Source organism: Lampris incognitus, chromosome 4, assembly GCF_029633865.1.
Source record: "Lampris incognitus isolate fLamInc1 chromosome 4, fLamInc1.hap2, whole genome shotgun sequence".
NCBI lineage: Eukaryota > Metazoa > Chordata > Actinopteri > Lampriformes > Lampridae > Lampris > Lampris incognitus.
This window is the reverse complement of record NC_079214.1, coordinates 18,935,299-18,950,165: the sequence shown is the minus strand read 5'-3', so window position 1 is coordinate 18,950,165 and position 14,867 is coordinate 18,935,299. Positions and strand designations below refer to the sequence as shown.

Genomic DNA, 14,867 nt, shown 5'->3' with positions numbered 1-14,867 from the left:
CAAAAGGTGGGAAAAGTTGCACCATTCGGGGAGCCTTGGCCTACTGATCAGCGGGTGTTGGAACTTCAAAATCATCTATAGAGAATAAAGGGCGCAATAAGCATCCCGATCGCCGTCAGCAGAGATGTGACGTCAGCGCCGATCGCAGCATCTTAGCGGTACCCGATCCGCCGGCCACCGCTCGCGTTCAACCGGACCGATTAAAACAAACGTGCCCGAATGCCGACTGCAACACACGGCAACAAATATATCCTCACTAGACCAAATGCGTCGCCCTGGTTTTACCAATTTTACGGTAAACACTGCATAAAAGCAAAGGCGCGGCGCCGCCTTTGCATCATCCCAGCACAGCCCTGGCCTCCAATGGGATGGTGATGGTGCAAAACAGCGAGTCGCAATGAAAAGATGTACCATTACACCACCCAAGCAAACGCTGAGAAAACGTTACGTTTTAAACGCCCATTAAAATCCGCGTGAACTCTCCCGAGCGTTACAAAATAACAATAATAATAATAATAATAATAATAATAAGGCTTTACTCGACTCTGCCGCATCTGTTAACGTTAGCTTTGTCAGCTGCACCCATTTCAACGTTGAACCGATATCTATATTTAGACATCCTAAAAAAACATGCTGCCTGTCAATCAGGGGAAAAAAAACATGTTTGGCTTCAATACAGGCTGCCAGGAGCCCTTTTCATTCACTGAACGTCATCGCCGAGCTCACGATTCAAAGATCAACTTTTCGCAGCGCCAAACAAAGCTGTCAATTTGCTGTAATGGAAGGACGTGTTGGTCAATACGGAGGCAACGTTACGACACAGCTGCACTAAAACCTACCGCAGGAAAATGTATATATATATATATAGAGAGAGAGAGAAAGAGAAATCACTGCTGAACAGTGCAGCAGAAACGCCAACGTTGGGATATACATATACCCTCAAGTTTACCTTTGTGTACAGCTCCGACGCTGCCATGATGGTCACTCGCTCTGTCCTTTCTCCAATCTCGGCTAACACATCAGGTCACCACACCGCGCGGGAGTCGGTGTGCGCTCGCATGTAGTTGAGGGCTAAATCCTGTCGGGGCTCCGCGTTCAAGATGTGCCGCTTATCGCCATGACACCTCGGCGTCTTGAAATTTTGATGCCTCACTTTGCATTCTGGGTATGATGGATAAAATGATTCACTTGACACGCGATTGTTGCTATGGGCTCCGAAAACCTGTCAAACTGCGCCCCGCCGTGGTAGTGACGCCGTAGAGCCGTATCGGGGCGTGGACGTAGGTGATGGGCTGGGTGGGTGTGGATACTGTCGGTAACTTCGGTTTTGGTGACGTGTTCTCTCGCGGATTTCTTCTTGGTAGGGAGGACACCGGGTAATGACCACTCGCGTGAAAGTGAAAAAAAACATGGCTATTATATTACTTTTACTGTTTTGTTGATATTCTCAGTCAGGATAAACCTAACACCCCCCCCCCCAGCGGAATACCAGAGCTACATAGATTACCTCATGTACCAGAGTGGCTGAGACACTTTATTTCTTGACAGGAAACATGTTTTGATGAACGTCACGTTCACGTGTACGGACGGGAAACTGATGTTTAAAAAAAAGATTTCAGAAAGTAATTTTACACTTTAGGCAAGTCAAATTAATCTAAAATATGCTTTTTTCTGTGACGCTGCCTTACAGTTGTGCTTAATTTGTACCGGATACGGTGTTTTAACGTTTCATCCGCCCCATCGAGTGGTCCTAGTGGTCTTGCGCATGCGCAGATTACGATATTTTGCACTACGGCAGCATCCTAATAATCTCTACGCTGTATTCTGTATATAAAATTGTACCATTATTTTTTGCTGTTTGTGTGTGTGTGTATGTGTATGTGTGTGTGTGTTTGTCACATACTTATTTTATTCTTCTTTATTTAAGACTATTTTATCACACTCTTAATTGTACCAACAACGCCGAGTAAAATTCCTAGTACATGTAGTGAATATCCCAATAAAAGAATTTCTGATTCTGATGCCCGCATCTCTCGGTTTTGAACCACCTGCGCCTCTACACTTATTTGCGAGGGTCCCACACCTCTTTTGGAAAGCACGGCTACTTATACAACGATCAGCCAAAACATTAAAACCACTGACAGGTAAGTGAATAACATTGATTATCTCGTTACAATATGGCACCTATCAAGGGGTGGGATATATTAGGCAGCAAGTGAACAGTCAGCTCTTGAAGTTGTTTTGTTGGAAGCAGGAAAAATGTACAATTGTAAGGATCTGAGTGACTTTGACAAGGGCCAATTTATAATAGCTAGACGACCGGGTCAGGGCATCTTCAAAATGGCAGATCCTGTGAGGTGCTCCCAGTATGCAGTGGTCAGTACCCACCAAAAGTGGCCCAAGGAAGGACAACCAGTGACAGCGTCATGGGCACTATGACGTGTCAAGGTTCACTGATACGTGTAAGGAAGGCTAGCCCGTCTGATCCAGTCCCACAGAAGAGCTACTGTAGGTCAAATTGCTGAAAAAGTTAATGCTGGCTATGATAGACAGGTATCAGGACACAGTGCATCACAGCTTACTGCGTATGAGGCTGCATAGCTACAGACCAGTCAGAGTACCCATGCTGACCCCTATCCACCACTGAAAGCACCTACAATGGGGACATGAGCATCAGAACTGGACCATGGAACAATGGAAGAAAATGGCCTGGTCTGATGAATCACATTTTCTTTTACATCATGTGAACGGCTAGGTGTGTGTATGTCATTTACCTGGGGAAGAGATGGCACCAGGATGCACTATGGGAAGAAGGCAAGTCGGTGGGGGCGGTGTGATGCTCTTGGCAATGTTCTGCTGGGAAACCCTGGGTCCTGGCATTCCTGTGGATGTTGCTCTGACACGTACCACTCATCATTGCAGACCAAGTACACTCTGTCATGGAAACAGTATTACCTGATGGCAGTGGCCTCTTTCACCAGGATAATGAGCCTTGCCAGACTGCAAAAATGATTCAGGAATGGTCTGAGGAACATGACAAAGAGTTCAAGGTGTTGCCTTGGCCTCCAAATTCCCCAGATCTCAAGCCAATCTGTGGGATGTGCTGGAAAAAAAAGTCTGATCCATGGAGGGCCCACCTCGCAACTTATAGGACTTAAAAAAGGATCTGCTGCTAACATCTTGGTGCCAGATACCAGAGGATACCATCAGAGGTCTTGTGGAGTTTATACGCCGTGATATTCCTTTGCATACACCCCCCCCCCTTCAAAACCCTTCATTGGCTTGTTTCTCTGTGATGATTAACTTATTGACAGCTCGTGTAACACTCATCGTACCCACCATCACAAGTCTGGGGACTAAGTGCTGACATTGTGAGCGTGCAATCGCTGAAATGTAACACTGGTGTTGCGATGACCAATAAGCATTTGTTAGTCCTCTCTGATTGAATGATTGCCATTACATTGTAATTTTCAAGCATCTGAGCATGTGATGCACGGCTGTGAGGAGTTGAGGTCACTTTCACCCTCCCTTTTCAATGAAGCACATAAACACATTTTCAAGAGAGCAGTAAACTAAGGCTTCTCACAACAATGTTGAATAATGGCATTTAGAATCAAGACAATTGTAATGTTTGTGCAAAACTATTTTATTTACAAAACAAAATGGCACAAAGTGATAGCGGGGCAGCCATATACATGCACAAATCAGACAGATGTAGTGCTATTTTAGATTTTTTTTAACCTGGTCCACATCACAGGTAAATGCCAAACCAGTCAGTAGGGACCAGGGAAGGGCACTACATCAAGAAGACATTTTATTATTATACTTTGGGTACGAACGAGGGCCCTAACTCATCAATCGTCCGTACGTACAAATTTATTCTTACACGCCCATGGAATTTTTTTAGCTCTCAATACTGTCTCACAGTCAGAAGCAAAGCCTGATGGTCATTTGTAATCCCCCCCCCCCCAAACATCTGCTGTCTACCTCTTGCAATGAGTGATTGCAAAGACATTGGCGTCTAAATTCAGGGGTTACCAAGTTTCTACACTGGTCTCCGAGACAAACCTCAGGGCTAAAAAATCCCAAGGGTATGCAAGAACAAATGTGCGAGTACGAACACTTGATGAATGAGGCCCAATGAGTGCTGTTTATACACGATTCAAAATGCTGACATTTGCTCCCATCACTAGAAGTCTTTTTTTTTTTCAATAAAATTCAACCCATTCAGCTTGCAGGGCATAAAGGATGGTCCCTACTAACTGGAATTTAGTTCTCTTAAGTCCCATGTACTCCTTCAGGCTGATCTGAGTGAATTCACAACTGCTGGGACATGGACCCTTAAATATGAGGTTGGTGTTGTCACGAAAGGCTGAGTTGCAGAGTAGACCACAAATGCAGCTGCAACTTTTTATACCAGAGTTCTACTGCAGACAACACCACCCTCATCTCTTTAAACCCCTCTGCTTCAAGGGTTGGAAATGTCCAAAATTCAAGCCAATCTACCTCACACGAGGTGATCACACAGCGCACCGAGCTTGTCAGCATATATGTACATGTCCGTGTGTGTTCAGTGCACCTAGGATGAGTCAGTTTGGTGGTGGATAAAGTTTGCTTTTGGGAGCCCTACATTACACATGCAGTTCCATACAACCCTCTGGACTTCGCTGTGGTCCATCTGTATAGCATTTTCCCCTCTGCGCCTCACAATAAACATGCCAACAAGACAGAGCATCTGATCTCAGCCACGACTGCATGGGAGGCTGTATTACATTTAGTCAATCACTCAAGCACATTAACAGCATAATTTAGAGTAAGGACATACACTGAATGATACAATTATAATGTAACACTTTCTAAAAGGCTGACATCTGCTGCTTTGCCAAACAATGGGAAATATGTACACTTCGGAACTAAGGGATCCCAGTGATCACAATGAAGCTCTCAAAACATACAGGGGTGCATCTTCCACCAATCTTTCCCTTGTAGGACAACAAACATGGCGTGAGCAGTCGTTCATCAGTTGCGCAGGAACATCACAGTCTGCTTGTTACACAGAACCTGTCTTTCAGTGTATCATACATAGAATTTAAATCAAAGTAGTGGAGATGGATGAGGGCTGCAAAAGTAGGGCAATAAGTGTGTGTGTGTGGGGGGGGACAGAAGATCAGGACAAAAAGGGGAAGAAAAAAGAGGAAGAACGGATGGTGCCAAGAGCTTCAGGGAAAAGGAGGAAGAAGAAAAAGAAAAAAAGGACTGGAAGTGTATTAGCAAGTCCAGTCACTGACTGCTAGGGTTTCTCTTGGTGCAGGGCCTTGGATACAGGGTAGATGCATGTAGGAGTTAAAGTTGTGGGTCTGAGGGGTAGCGTGGAGAAGTTAAGGATGGGAATGGACGCAGGGCGAAGGAAGTGTGTGGCTATCAGCCTGCCAGTTTGCTGGCAACCAGGGAGGGTTTTCTCTGGGGCAAATCTTGGGGGGTAGGGATATGGTCTCCTGTGATCTCGGTTTTTTCTGGTGCTGCGGTTGGCAGCTGCTTGTTCTTGATCTTTGCTTTAGCCATGTTGTAGTCGCCAGAATCAAAGTACTTTTGCTACAAACAGAGAACAGAGAAATGACAAGGTGAGTGGAAGCAATTTGAGTACAATATTTTGAAATTTTTTAAAGAATATTTGTTCTTAGGTTTTCTGAGAAAAGCTGAACATTGCCACTAACAGATGTGCAAGAGGGGAAGGCGCTCATGAAGAGGACCTTGAAAAAAAATGGTTACAATCCAAAGTCAAAGCTCTTAACTGTGGCAAATTAGTCTTGATGCATGCTTAATAATCCAGGTAAGAGAATCAAAGAAGGTTGAATTAGTTCATCTTTTACTGACATCATCATTTCTGTCAATAAACATTGTATCCAGATGAACTGATTCAACCTTCTTTGATGTGGCAAATTAAGTCTTCGAACCTAGCAAACATGGACTACTATTAATTTGCAGGTAAAAGAATTGCCATTTTCATTCCATCTGTATGATTCCCATACTAATGTAGGAGACGAATGAAGATGAATACATAGTGATCCTGTAATATCACTTGCTAGTTAGTGCTAGGATCTGTTACAGATCATCCTAACATGACAGGATGCAAACAAGCAATTTTTTAAAGAAAATGTCAGATTCAATTTCGTCCAATTCCACAAAATATGTCTCTGGGCATCTCAAGATCTTTCTCTGCAGTTGACAAGATAGCGGGCCTCTATAGTGGCACAAGAAATGTTAAAAAAAAAAACCAGTCATACTTGTAAATTACATGTGCTTAAAATTGTTTATTTTGTGCAACACTTGGCATAAAATACTACAGTAGGGCAGCTAATTGATTTGTTTGCAAGATGCATTTCAAAAAATAATTGATTGGGTCACTTTGGAATAAGGATTTTGATGCGCCATTTATCATAACGTAGCACATAACTTTCTGTTCATTGATAATATTTGAATTGACAAAATTAAACAAAATGTCCAAGAGTCCAGTCCTGACAGCTGTTTCATTGAATCTTCAAACTGTAGACAATTCTTCGAGTCTTGGATGATGGTAGTGGAAATAACTCACCCCTTTCTGAAGGCGTTTGCGGAGCAGGTCGGAGCCCCCGGGTTTATGCCCTAAATTTGGGTACCTGGCCTTGAGTTTGGCTTCCTCTGCCTTCTCAGGACTGATCACCTTGTCATCAACCTCCTGTAAAAAGATAATGGCATACATTTTAATTAGAGTAACATGTGACTGCACATATACTACTCCCTCTCTCTGAACCACAGTTAAATCTTACTCAGTGACACATGTGACACATAGTCTGGTCATAAGAAATAAGACATAGCCAAGCACATCTTCTGTTTTACACATGCTAATATTTGTTTGTTTCATCAGATGAAATCGGAATGATCCCGGTCAGGAAATTAGGCCATTACAGATCATGTCTTTATGCATGCTCAATAATCCAGGTAAGAAAATCAAATAAAGTTGTATCAGTTCATCTGGACACAATTTCTATAAACGTTGTATCCAGTATCCAAATGAGCTGATTCAACTTTCTTTGACCATCACACGTCAGTTAGCGGAACAATAAGTAGCAGAGGTAAAATACTCAACTTAAACAGAGGGGGTCTCCCTTTTGTCATAATTTACCATATTAGTACTGGGGTATAAAGATGATCTATCTAGCTCAAACATTTGTTATAACAACAAGTACATGACTCCAGTACCATCTATGCAATGTAAGCATTGTCGACTTCTGCCCAGATTAGCAACCTAAATTTCGGGTAGTACACCACCGACATATATGTTTTGCACCAGCCAAAAGTGACCACAAAACCTGTTAAAAAAATCAGCTAGGGCCTCACATAGCAGAGCTAATGTATTTGACTCTAGTTACCACTTAAATAAAGTTGACATTACTGTACAACACTATTTGACAGTTTAATCATTTTAAACTATGAAACTTCGCGTTAACATAGTTATCAGCCAACAGACGGCTGCATTTAATATAAAATGACATTCCTCTAAAATTGGGGTACCTTGGGCCAACCCTGGTCGCAGGCTAGTCTCTTCATGTCATATAGCAAATCGGCTAACGACGACCAGCCAGTGCCGACATAATAGCAGCTAAAGTCAGCTAGCTACGTTGCTAGCTAGCTAGGCAAATGAGTTGCTAGCTGACTAACCTAACAATGACATCCCGACAAGAAATCTGTCACTGTACAGCAAAAATGGTGTGCAAGTCAACTAGACGATCACCATCTTGGTTATAAAGTTTGTTGGCTGATATGAAGACACCCAAGTTGGTGTTATTAGCTGGGGCTAGTACATGTCAACAAAAAGTACAGGGCCAGAAAAGCTGAGAGTTAGCTAGCAGACGTTAGCTTAAAAAAAAACAAAAAACACCCAATGGTGCCGCTTGCATGACCTAGCGTTAGCTCCCGATGCACCCACACTTACTTTCTCGTCCATTGAGGTTTCCTCGCCCGTTTTCGTTTCCTCGATTTCTTCCGACATTTTTTAAAAAAAAAAAGTAACCTTGATTACAGCGATATGGAAGAGGTTGCAGGCTCGCTGGTTATACGTTAAAAAAAATAAAAAAAATGAACGAGTCCCACACTCCGGCTTACCCGTCCGCCATACGAGCCTCGCCGCCGAGGGAGTCGCCGACGTCAAATGTGGAGCCGCCGTGCGCGTCCCCTCTTCATCCGCGTCTGTAGCGAGCCCCGCTCCTCCACAATATCAACAACTGGCACTTAACTAATTAAAAGATGTATTCCCCCCCCCCATCTTAAAACAGTTTTTGATCGATTGAACATATTAAAATAATTTCTATCCAAAACAATTTTTTCTCAAAAATGTGCTTTTGAAATTAGATGCAAAACTTAATTGTGAATTATTGAATTATGGGTCGTGACTTGAAGCCATCACACCCCGCTTGCCACTAGTAACACAAGGACGCAACGCACCTGTGCTGTGCGTGTAGGTGGAGTGTATCCTAGCAAACGGCCCTCAGGTGTGAAGGTGCTGGTGGCTGCAGCCCGGAGAACGAGGCGGGGCTACACCCAAACCCTAACCCTAATACGACTATGGGTGGGGCTATACGTGTAAAACAGTTTAATAAGTGTAGGGGAAACATTTTATCATGGGTTTCGTTTCATTTGCTGAAACCCTTCTTTCATCAGTCTGTTATATTGATGTAACTCGGACACCGCTGTAGACTGAACAACGATGTTAGGACCATTCCTGTAAAGTCGTTTATTATGCATATTTGTTATTTTGTGTTATACTTTGGACATTTAGTGAACATGTGTAACCGGTTATTTTCTTGCCCAGTGCGGGATTCGATACGAGGTATACTTCACCACAAGGCGACATCACTAACCGCTCGGCTAAAGGGTCAGACCCGTTAGCTAGGGATTAACGTGTCTTATTAGTAGTTTACACGTTTAAACTGGAGACGTGAAATTTTTATATGTAAGCTCACATATGAAAAGATTTAGTGTGATGCATTTTGATTGGCTGCTTAAGTTGCTATAAATAGGTGAGCCCGGAAATGTACCGTTAGAATGGATCCAGTAGTTTGAAAACTGAACTAAGAAAAGCCCAAGCTAATAATGAATCAGTGATGGCAGTGTTCTTTGATGCAGAGAAAGCTTGTGATATGGTATGGAAAGAGGGATTGTTGATCAAGTTAGGAAAAATGAGAATAACTGGAAGAACTTTTAATTGGATCAAAAACTTTTTATTTGATAGATTCATTCATTCATTCATTCATCAGCCGCTTCTCCGGGGTCAGGTCGCGGTGGCAGCAAGCTAAGTAGGGCACTCAGACGTCCCTCTCCCCAGCAATGCCCTCCAGCTCCTCCTGGAGGATCCCAAGGCGTTCCCGGTCTAGGTTGGACATGTAGTCCCTGCAGCGAGTTCTGGGCCTACCCCGGGGTCTCCTCCCAGTTGGCTGTGCCCGGTAAACCTCCAAAGGAAGACGCCCAGCAGGCATCCTAATCAGATGCCCGATCCACCTCAACTGGCTCCTTTCGACGCGAATGAGCAGCGGCTCTACTCCAAGCTCCCTCCGGATGTCCAAGCTCCTCACCCTATCTCTAAGGCTGAGCCCAGACACCCTACGGAGGAAACTCATTTCAGCCGCTTGTATCCGCGATCTCACCCTTTCGGTCACTACCCAAAGGTCATGACCATAGGTGAGGGTTGGAACGAAGATTGACTGATAAATTGAGAGCTTTGTTTTCCGGCTCAGCTCCTTCTTCACCACAACGTCGTCATTTAGCCTAGAATTCTTCATTCTAATTTGTACCGAAGTTTAATCTCGTAGTAAAAAAAAAAAAGAAGCAAATAACTTTGGATTCAATACTTTTATTTTCTGATTCGTGTCGAGTGTGAAAGTGGCTTGAGGTCCTGAGCTAGTGAGTCAGCATGGCTGCATCCATCCATTATCAAAACCGCTTATCCTGCCGTCAGCGTGGCGGGGATGCTGGAGTCTATCCCAGCAGTCATTGGGCGGCAGGCAGGGAGACGCACTGAACAGGCCGCCAGGCACTAAAAAAAGACGGAGCTAGTCGACGGACTACGGAGCTAATTAAGCTAGTTATTGTAAACTACTAATAAGACACGTTAGCCCCTAGCTAACGGGTCTGACCCTTTAGTCGAGCGGTTAGTGATGTCGCCTTGTGGTGCAGTCTGTAGTTTACATTATGCTAGCTGGAAAAAGATGACAAAACAGACCGAAAGTCACATCGAAGCCGAAGAGTATTTGAAGGTTTACAGAGGTACCTTGAATATTACTCCGTCGGAACGAAGCTGTCCCTGGACCAGGTCTGATACTCTCTCACGATTCTACTAGCCTACTGACGATGCTAACTTTAGCCAAAGGAGAAAGGTGGAAGTATTCCCATACGGTATCCCCGTTCAGAAAGTCATTGTTATTAACAAGGAATCCCATACGTCATGTAACTCCTTTCACACGTGTTTGTGAATGAAAGAAGAGTACGAAGGTGTAGAAAATTCATAGACTTGTAGCAGTTAATGTATGAAGATTCACGAGTGAAACGCTATGGCAGATGAACGTGTGGATACACTGTTAGCCAAAAGAGGACGCCTAAGCCCACGGAAAAGGTTGTAGAAGAGAAAGTAAGGCGATTGAAAGGCGGACGAACGGGAAAGTTGGCGCAGTTAACCAAGTAAAAGAATGAGATCGAAAAATTGAAGCAAGACAAATGTAATGTTGATATTGTAAACTACGAATAAGACACGTTAGCCCCTAGCTAACGGGTCTAACCCTTTAGCCAAGCGGTTAGTGATGTCGCCTTGTGGTGCAGTACAACCCGTATAGAATCCCGCACCGGGCAAGAAAATAACCGGTTACATTGGTGGCAGCGGTGGGATCCGGAAGTGTGCAGATCCTCAGAAGTCACTTCGGAGCGCGGGAAGAACAAGCGCGATGGCGCGCTTCCGGGGAGGGTGACGACTGTAAACTACTAATAAGACACGTTAGCCCCTAGGTAACGGGTCTGACCCTTTAGCCGAGCGGTTAGTGATGTCGCCTTGCGGTGCAGTACACCCCGAATCGAATCCCGCACCGGGCAAGAAAATAACCGGTTACAATATCATCAAAGAGGAAGTTCTCCTGATGTAGAGTATGAACGGCTTAATGAACAATTGTGTGAGCTGTTAGCCAAAGACGAAAGGAAAGATGATCAGCATATGTATAAAAACAGACGTGCTGAATTTAAGCTTTATATATACAAGAGACCAATAGATGGATCACACAGGTTAGAAAGGGCTCTTCTCAAGAAATATAGGTAGAAGATTTTAGACGACGTGGTAGTGTCTCTGAAGCTAGTTCTGTTATAGGTCGTTCATCACTGGTATCTACCACTAGTTCAGCACGGTTGAAACTTAAGGCAGAACGTGAACCACTGGTAGTAAAAGCTGCAGCTCTGAAAAAGAAAGAGGCAATTGAGCAAGAAGAGGTCCGCTTGAAAGCAAAAAAGGAGTAACTGGAAATTGAAACTGCAATTGCTGCTTCAGATGCAAGGTTAAAGGTGTATGAAGAATTTGAAGAGGCTCAAGATTCTATGGATGATTACTTCGAGTCAAACCCAAGACCCAAAGCCATGTCTACAAATTTACCATGTAGAAAAGAAAAACATGACATTGATGGTGATTATTTACACTGAGGAGATAGTAAGTGTAATATTTGCTAGTAATATTTGATTTGCTAATGTCCCTTACGGCTTTCCGTAGCGCCACAACAAAGTCACGTGATGTACGTAACAACGTCAGTGGGAATCCGGTCGGTGAATAAACACCCAGCACGAGAGAAGTCGTCCTTGCTTTATTAATGTTATAAGTTAACATAGCCAGAGGGCACAGATCATTACATGGTGTCAGAGTAGCGGAGTTTAAATACCCAATATGGATTCGTACGGCGTTCCAGCTCCACGGATGGACTGGGAATCGGCGAACTTACCTGAAGCATGGAGACGATTTCGACAAACAACGGAGCTAATGTTCAAGGGCCCCCTGCGCGGGAAGAACGAAGAGGAGAAATGCAGCTACCTCCTGCTCTGGATAGGGGAAAAAGGGCGCGATGTGCACAACACTTGGACACTCAGCGGAGAACAAGCCAAGAAGCTAGAAACGTACTACGATAAGTACACTGAGTACATCACCCCCAAAGCAAACCCGATTTATGCCAGATATAAATTTCATGAAAAGATGCAGGGAGAGAGTGAATCCTTCGAACAATTTGTAACTGAGCTAAAGCTCCTAGTCAAAGACTGTGGCTACCCAAATGCCGACGAGATGGTCAGGGACCGCATCGTGTTTGCCACCAACTCACCCAGAGTGAGAGAAACGGTACTTAGCCAGGGAGCTGAGCTAACGCTAGAAAAAGCCATAGATGTAGCCCGCTCACACGAGCTAGCAAAGCAACAGCTAAAGTTTATGGGCCAGGGCAGCACACATGAAACGGTGCACGCAATAGGCTGAAAGACTTACAAACCGAACGCACCCAAAGCAGCTAACGCTAACTACAGACAAAGGGAGGGTAACGTTAGCACCGTCGCTAGGACGTATAGCTATTGTGGAGGGCTACACGGCGCTAAAGCCACTTGCCCAGCTAAGGGTAAACAATGCATTAAATGCAAGAAGCTCAATCATTTTGCTAAAGTATGCAAGTCTAGCTCCCAGGGACAGACAAAGTACTACCGCGGCACAGTACATGCCGTCGGAGAGAACCCAGAAGAGTACACCACTGACAGAGAGCAGGAAGAACTGTACTTCGACAACATTACAGTGGAGAGCACCGCTGTGGGAGAACAGACAGAGCTGTACATAGACTGCATCTCAATAGAGAACAACGGAAAAAGCAACGAGCAGGCTTATGTAGAGGTTGGAATTGGCACACCTCCACAGAAGGTAAAGTTTAAACTAGACACTGGGGCACAGGCCAATACTATTCCCACCAACCTGTTTCAGGCGCTGTTCAAAAATGTGACACTGAAACCAGCAATACACAGACTCACTGAATATGGAGGAGGCGCGCTGAGCATGAAAGGCACATGCAAACTCAAATGTAAGTACAGAGACAATGCAATGATGCTGGACTTTTACGTCATTGACACAAACGCCCCACCAGTCATGGCAATGAAAACATGCCGTGACCTAAACTTGGTAAAAATAGTGACGGCTGTGAGCGAGGAAAACAATGTCACATCACAGAGCATAATGGATGAGTATGCAGATGTTTTCCAGGGAATAGGAGAGTTCCCAGGCGAGTGCACCTTCCGCGTCACACCAGATGCAACGCCGGTCGTCTGCCCGCCACGCAGAATCCCCATCGCCCTACGCAGCAAACTGAGGGACGAGCTTGACAGCATGGAGAAAGGCGGCATAATCTGTAAGGTAACAGAACCCACAGAATGGGTGAACGCACTCGTCATTGTTGAGAAGCCAAAGACAGGCAAACTTAGAGTGTGTTTAGACCCCAGAGCTCTTAACAAAGTCATACAACGACCTCACTACCCCCTCCCCACGCTGGAGGACGCCACCACAAAGCTCGCTGGAGCTGAGTACTTTAGCATGTTAGACGCGCAGTCAGGCTATTGGGCCATCAAACTGAGCACTGAATCCTCAATGTTGACGACATTTAACACAGTGTTTGGCAGGTATCGTTTCCTCAGACTGCCATTCGGAATCGTGTCCGCTCAAGACGAGTTCCAGAGACGCGTGGATGAAACATATGAAGGATTGGACGGTGTGATGGCCATAGTGGACGACATACTAGTGTTCGGCAAGACTAAAGAGGAACATGACCAGCGTCTCAGAGCGATGCTGAAGCGCACAAGGGAGCGAGGGGTGAGGCTCAACCCCGACAAGTGTCACATATGCGTGTCCGAGGTAAGCTACTTCGGCCACACGCTCTCACACGAAGGCATCAAACCAGACCCACACAAGGTGAAGGCGGTCAAGGACATGCAACCCCCACAGAACAAAGCAGAGCTGGAGACAGTCCTCGGCATGATCAACTACCTCGCCAGATTCGCTCCACACCTCTCACAGATAAACTCACCCCTCAGACAGCTTCTGAAACAGGACAGTGAGTTTGTGTGGGATGCAGTCCACGACAAGGCGTTCCAAGAGATGAAGAATCTCATTACACAGCACCCAGGTCCAGTACTCTCATATTTCGACCCGCAGAAAGAGCTGCGACTCCAAGTGGATGCATCCAAAAGTGGCCTTGGGGCTGTCATGCTCCAAGATGGCAAACCAATTGTCTATGCGTCCAAGTCACTCAACAGCACTGAAGAAAACTACGCACAGATAGAGAAGGAGCTCTACGCTGTGGTCTTCGGCTGCAAGAGGTTCCACGAGTACATGTACGGACGAAAAGTGATTGTGGAGTCAGACCACAAGCCTCTGGAGGCAATACTAAAAAAGCCACTGGCAGCAGCACCACCCCGGCTGCAACGGATGATCCTGGCGCTCCAAAAATACGACATCCAAATCATCCACCGCCCCGGTAAGGACATACCGGTGGCCGACACACTGTCACGCAAGTCAATAGAACACCACGACAGTGACCTACAGGAAGGGATGGAGGCCCAAGTGCACACAGTCCTCAGCAACATCCCTGTGAGCGACACAAGACTCACAGAAATCAAGCAGGAAACAGCGCAAGATCCACAGCTCACCGCACTCAGACGAGCCACACTCACTGGCTGGCCAGACACAAAGAAAAAGTGCCCACCCAGCATCCAGGAATACTGGAACCACAGAGCAGAAATCTCAGAAATGGACGGTATCCTGTTCAAAGGTGAGAGAATCATTGTCC

At 45.1% G+C, this 14,867-nt stretch overlaps 2 protein-coding genes across 2 annotated transcripts in view; both read right to left on the bottom strand.

Moving 5' to 3' along the window:
• Window positions 1-1,106, bottom strand: part of myo5aa (myosin VAa) — a 107,731-nt gene extending 106,625 nt beyond the window's left edge. The window contains exon 1 of the mRNA XM_056278186.1: window positions 950-1,106. Coding sequence (XP_056134161.1) covers window positions 950-976 — 27 coding nt within the window. The 5' untranslated portion in view covers window positions 977-1,106. The remainder of the gene's footprint in view (window positions 1-949) is intronic.
• A 2,516-nt stretch (window positions 1,107-3,622) lies between these two features.
• arpp19a (cAMP-regulated phosphoprotein 19a) lies at window positions 3,623-8,468 on the bottom strand. The gene is made up of 3 exons (XM_056278485.1): window positions 7,973-8,468; window positions 6,593-6,715; window positions 3,623-5,592 (listed from the first exon to the last, which is right to left on the bottom strand). Exons 1-3 carry the CDS (start codon window positions 8,027-8,029, stop codon window positions 5,422-5,424), a joined length of 351 nt encoding a protein of 116 aa, XP_056134460.1. The 5' UTR covers window positions 8,030-8,468; the 3' UTR covers window positions 3,623-5,421.
• Between the last annotated feature and the right edge of the window lie 6,399 nt (window positions 8,469-14,867).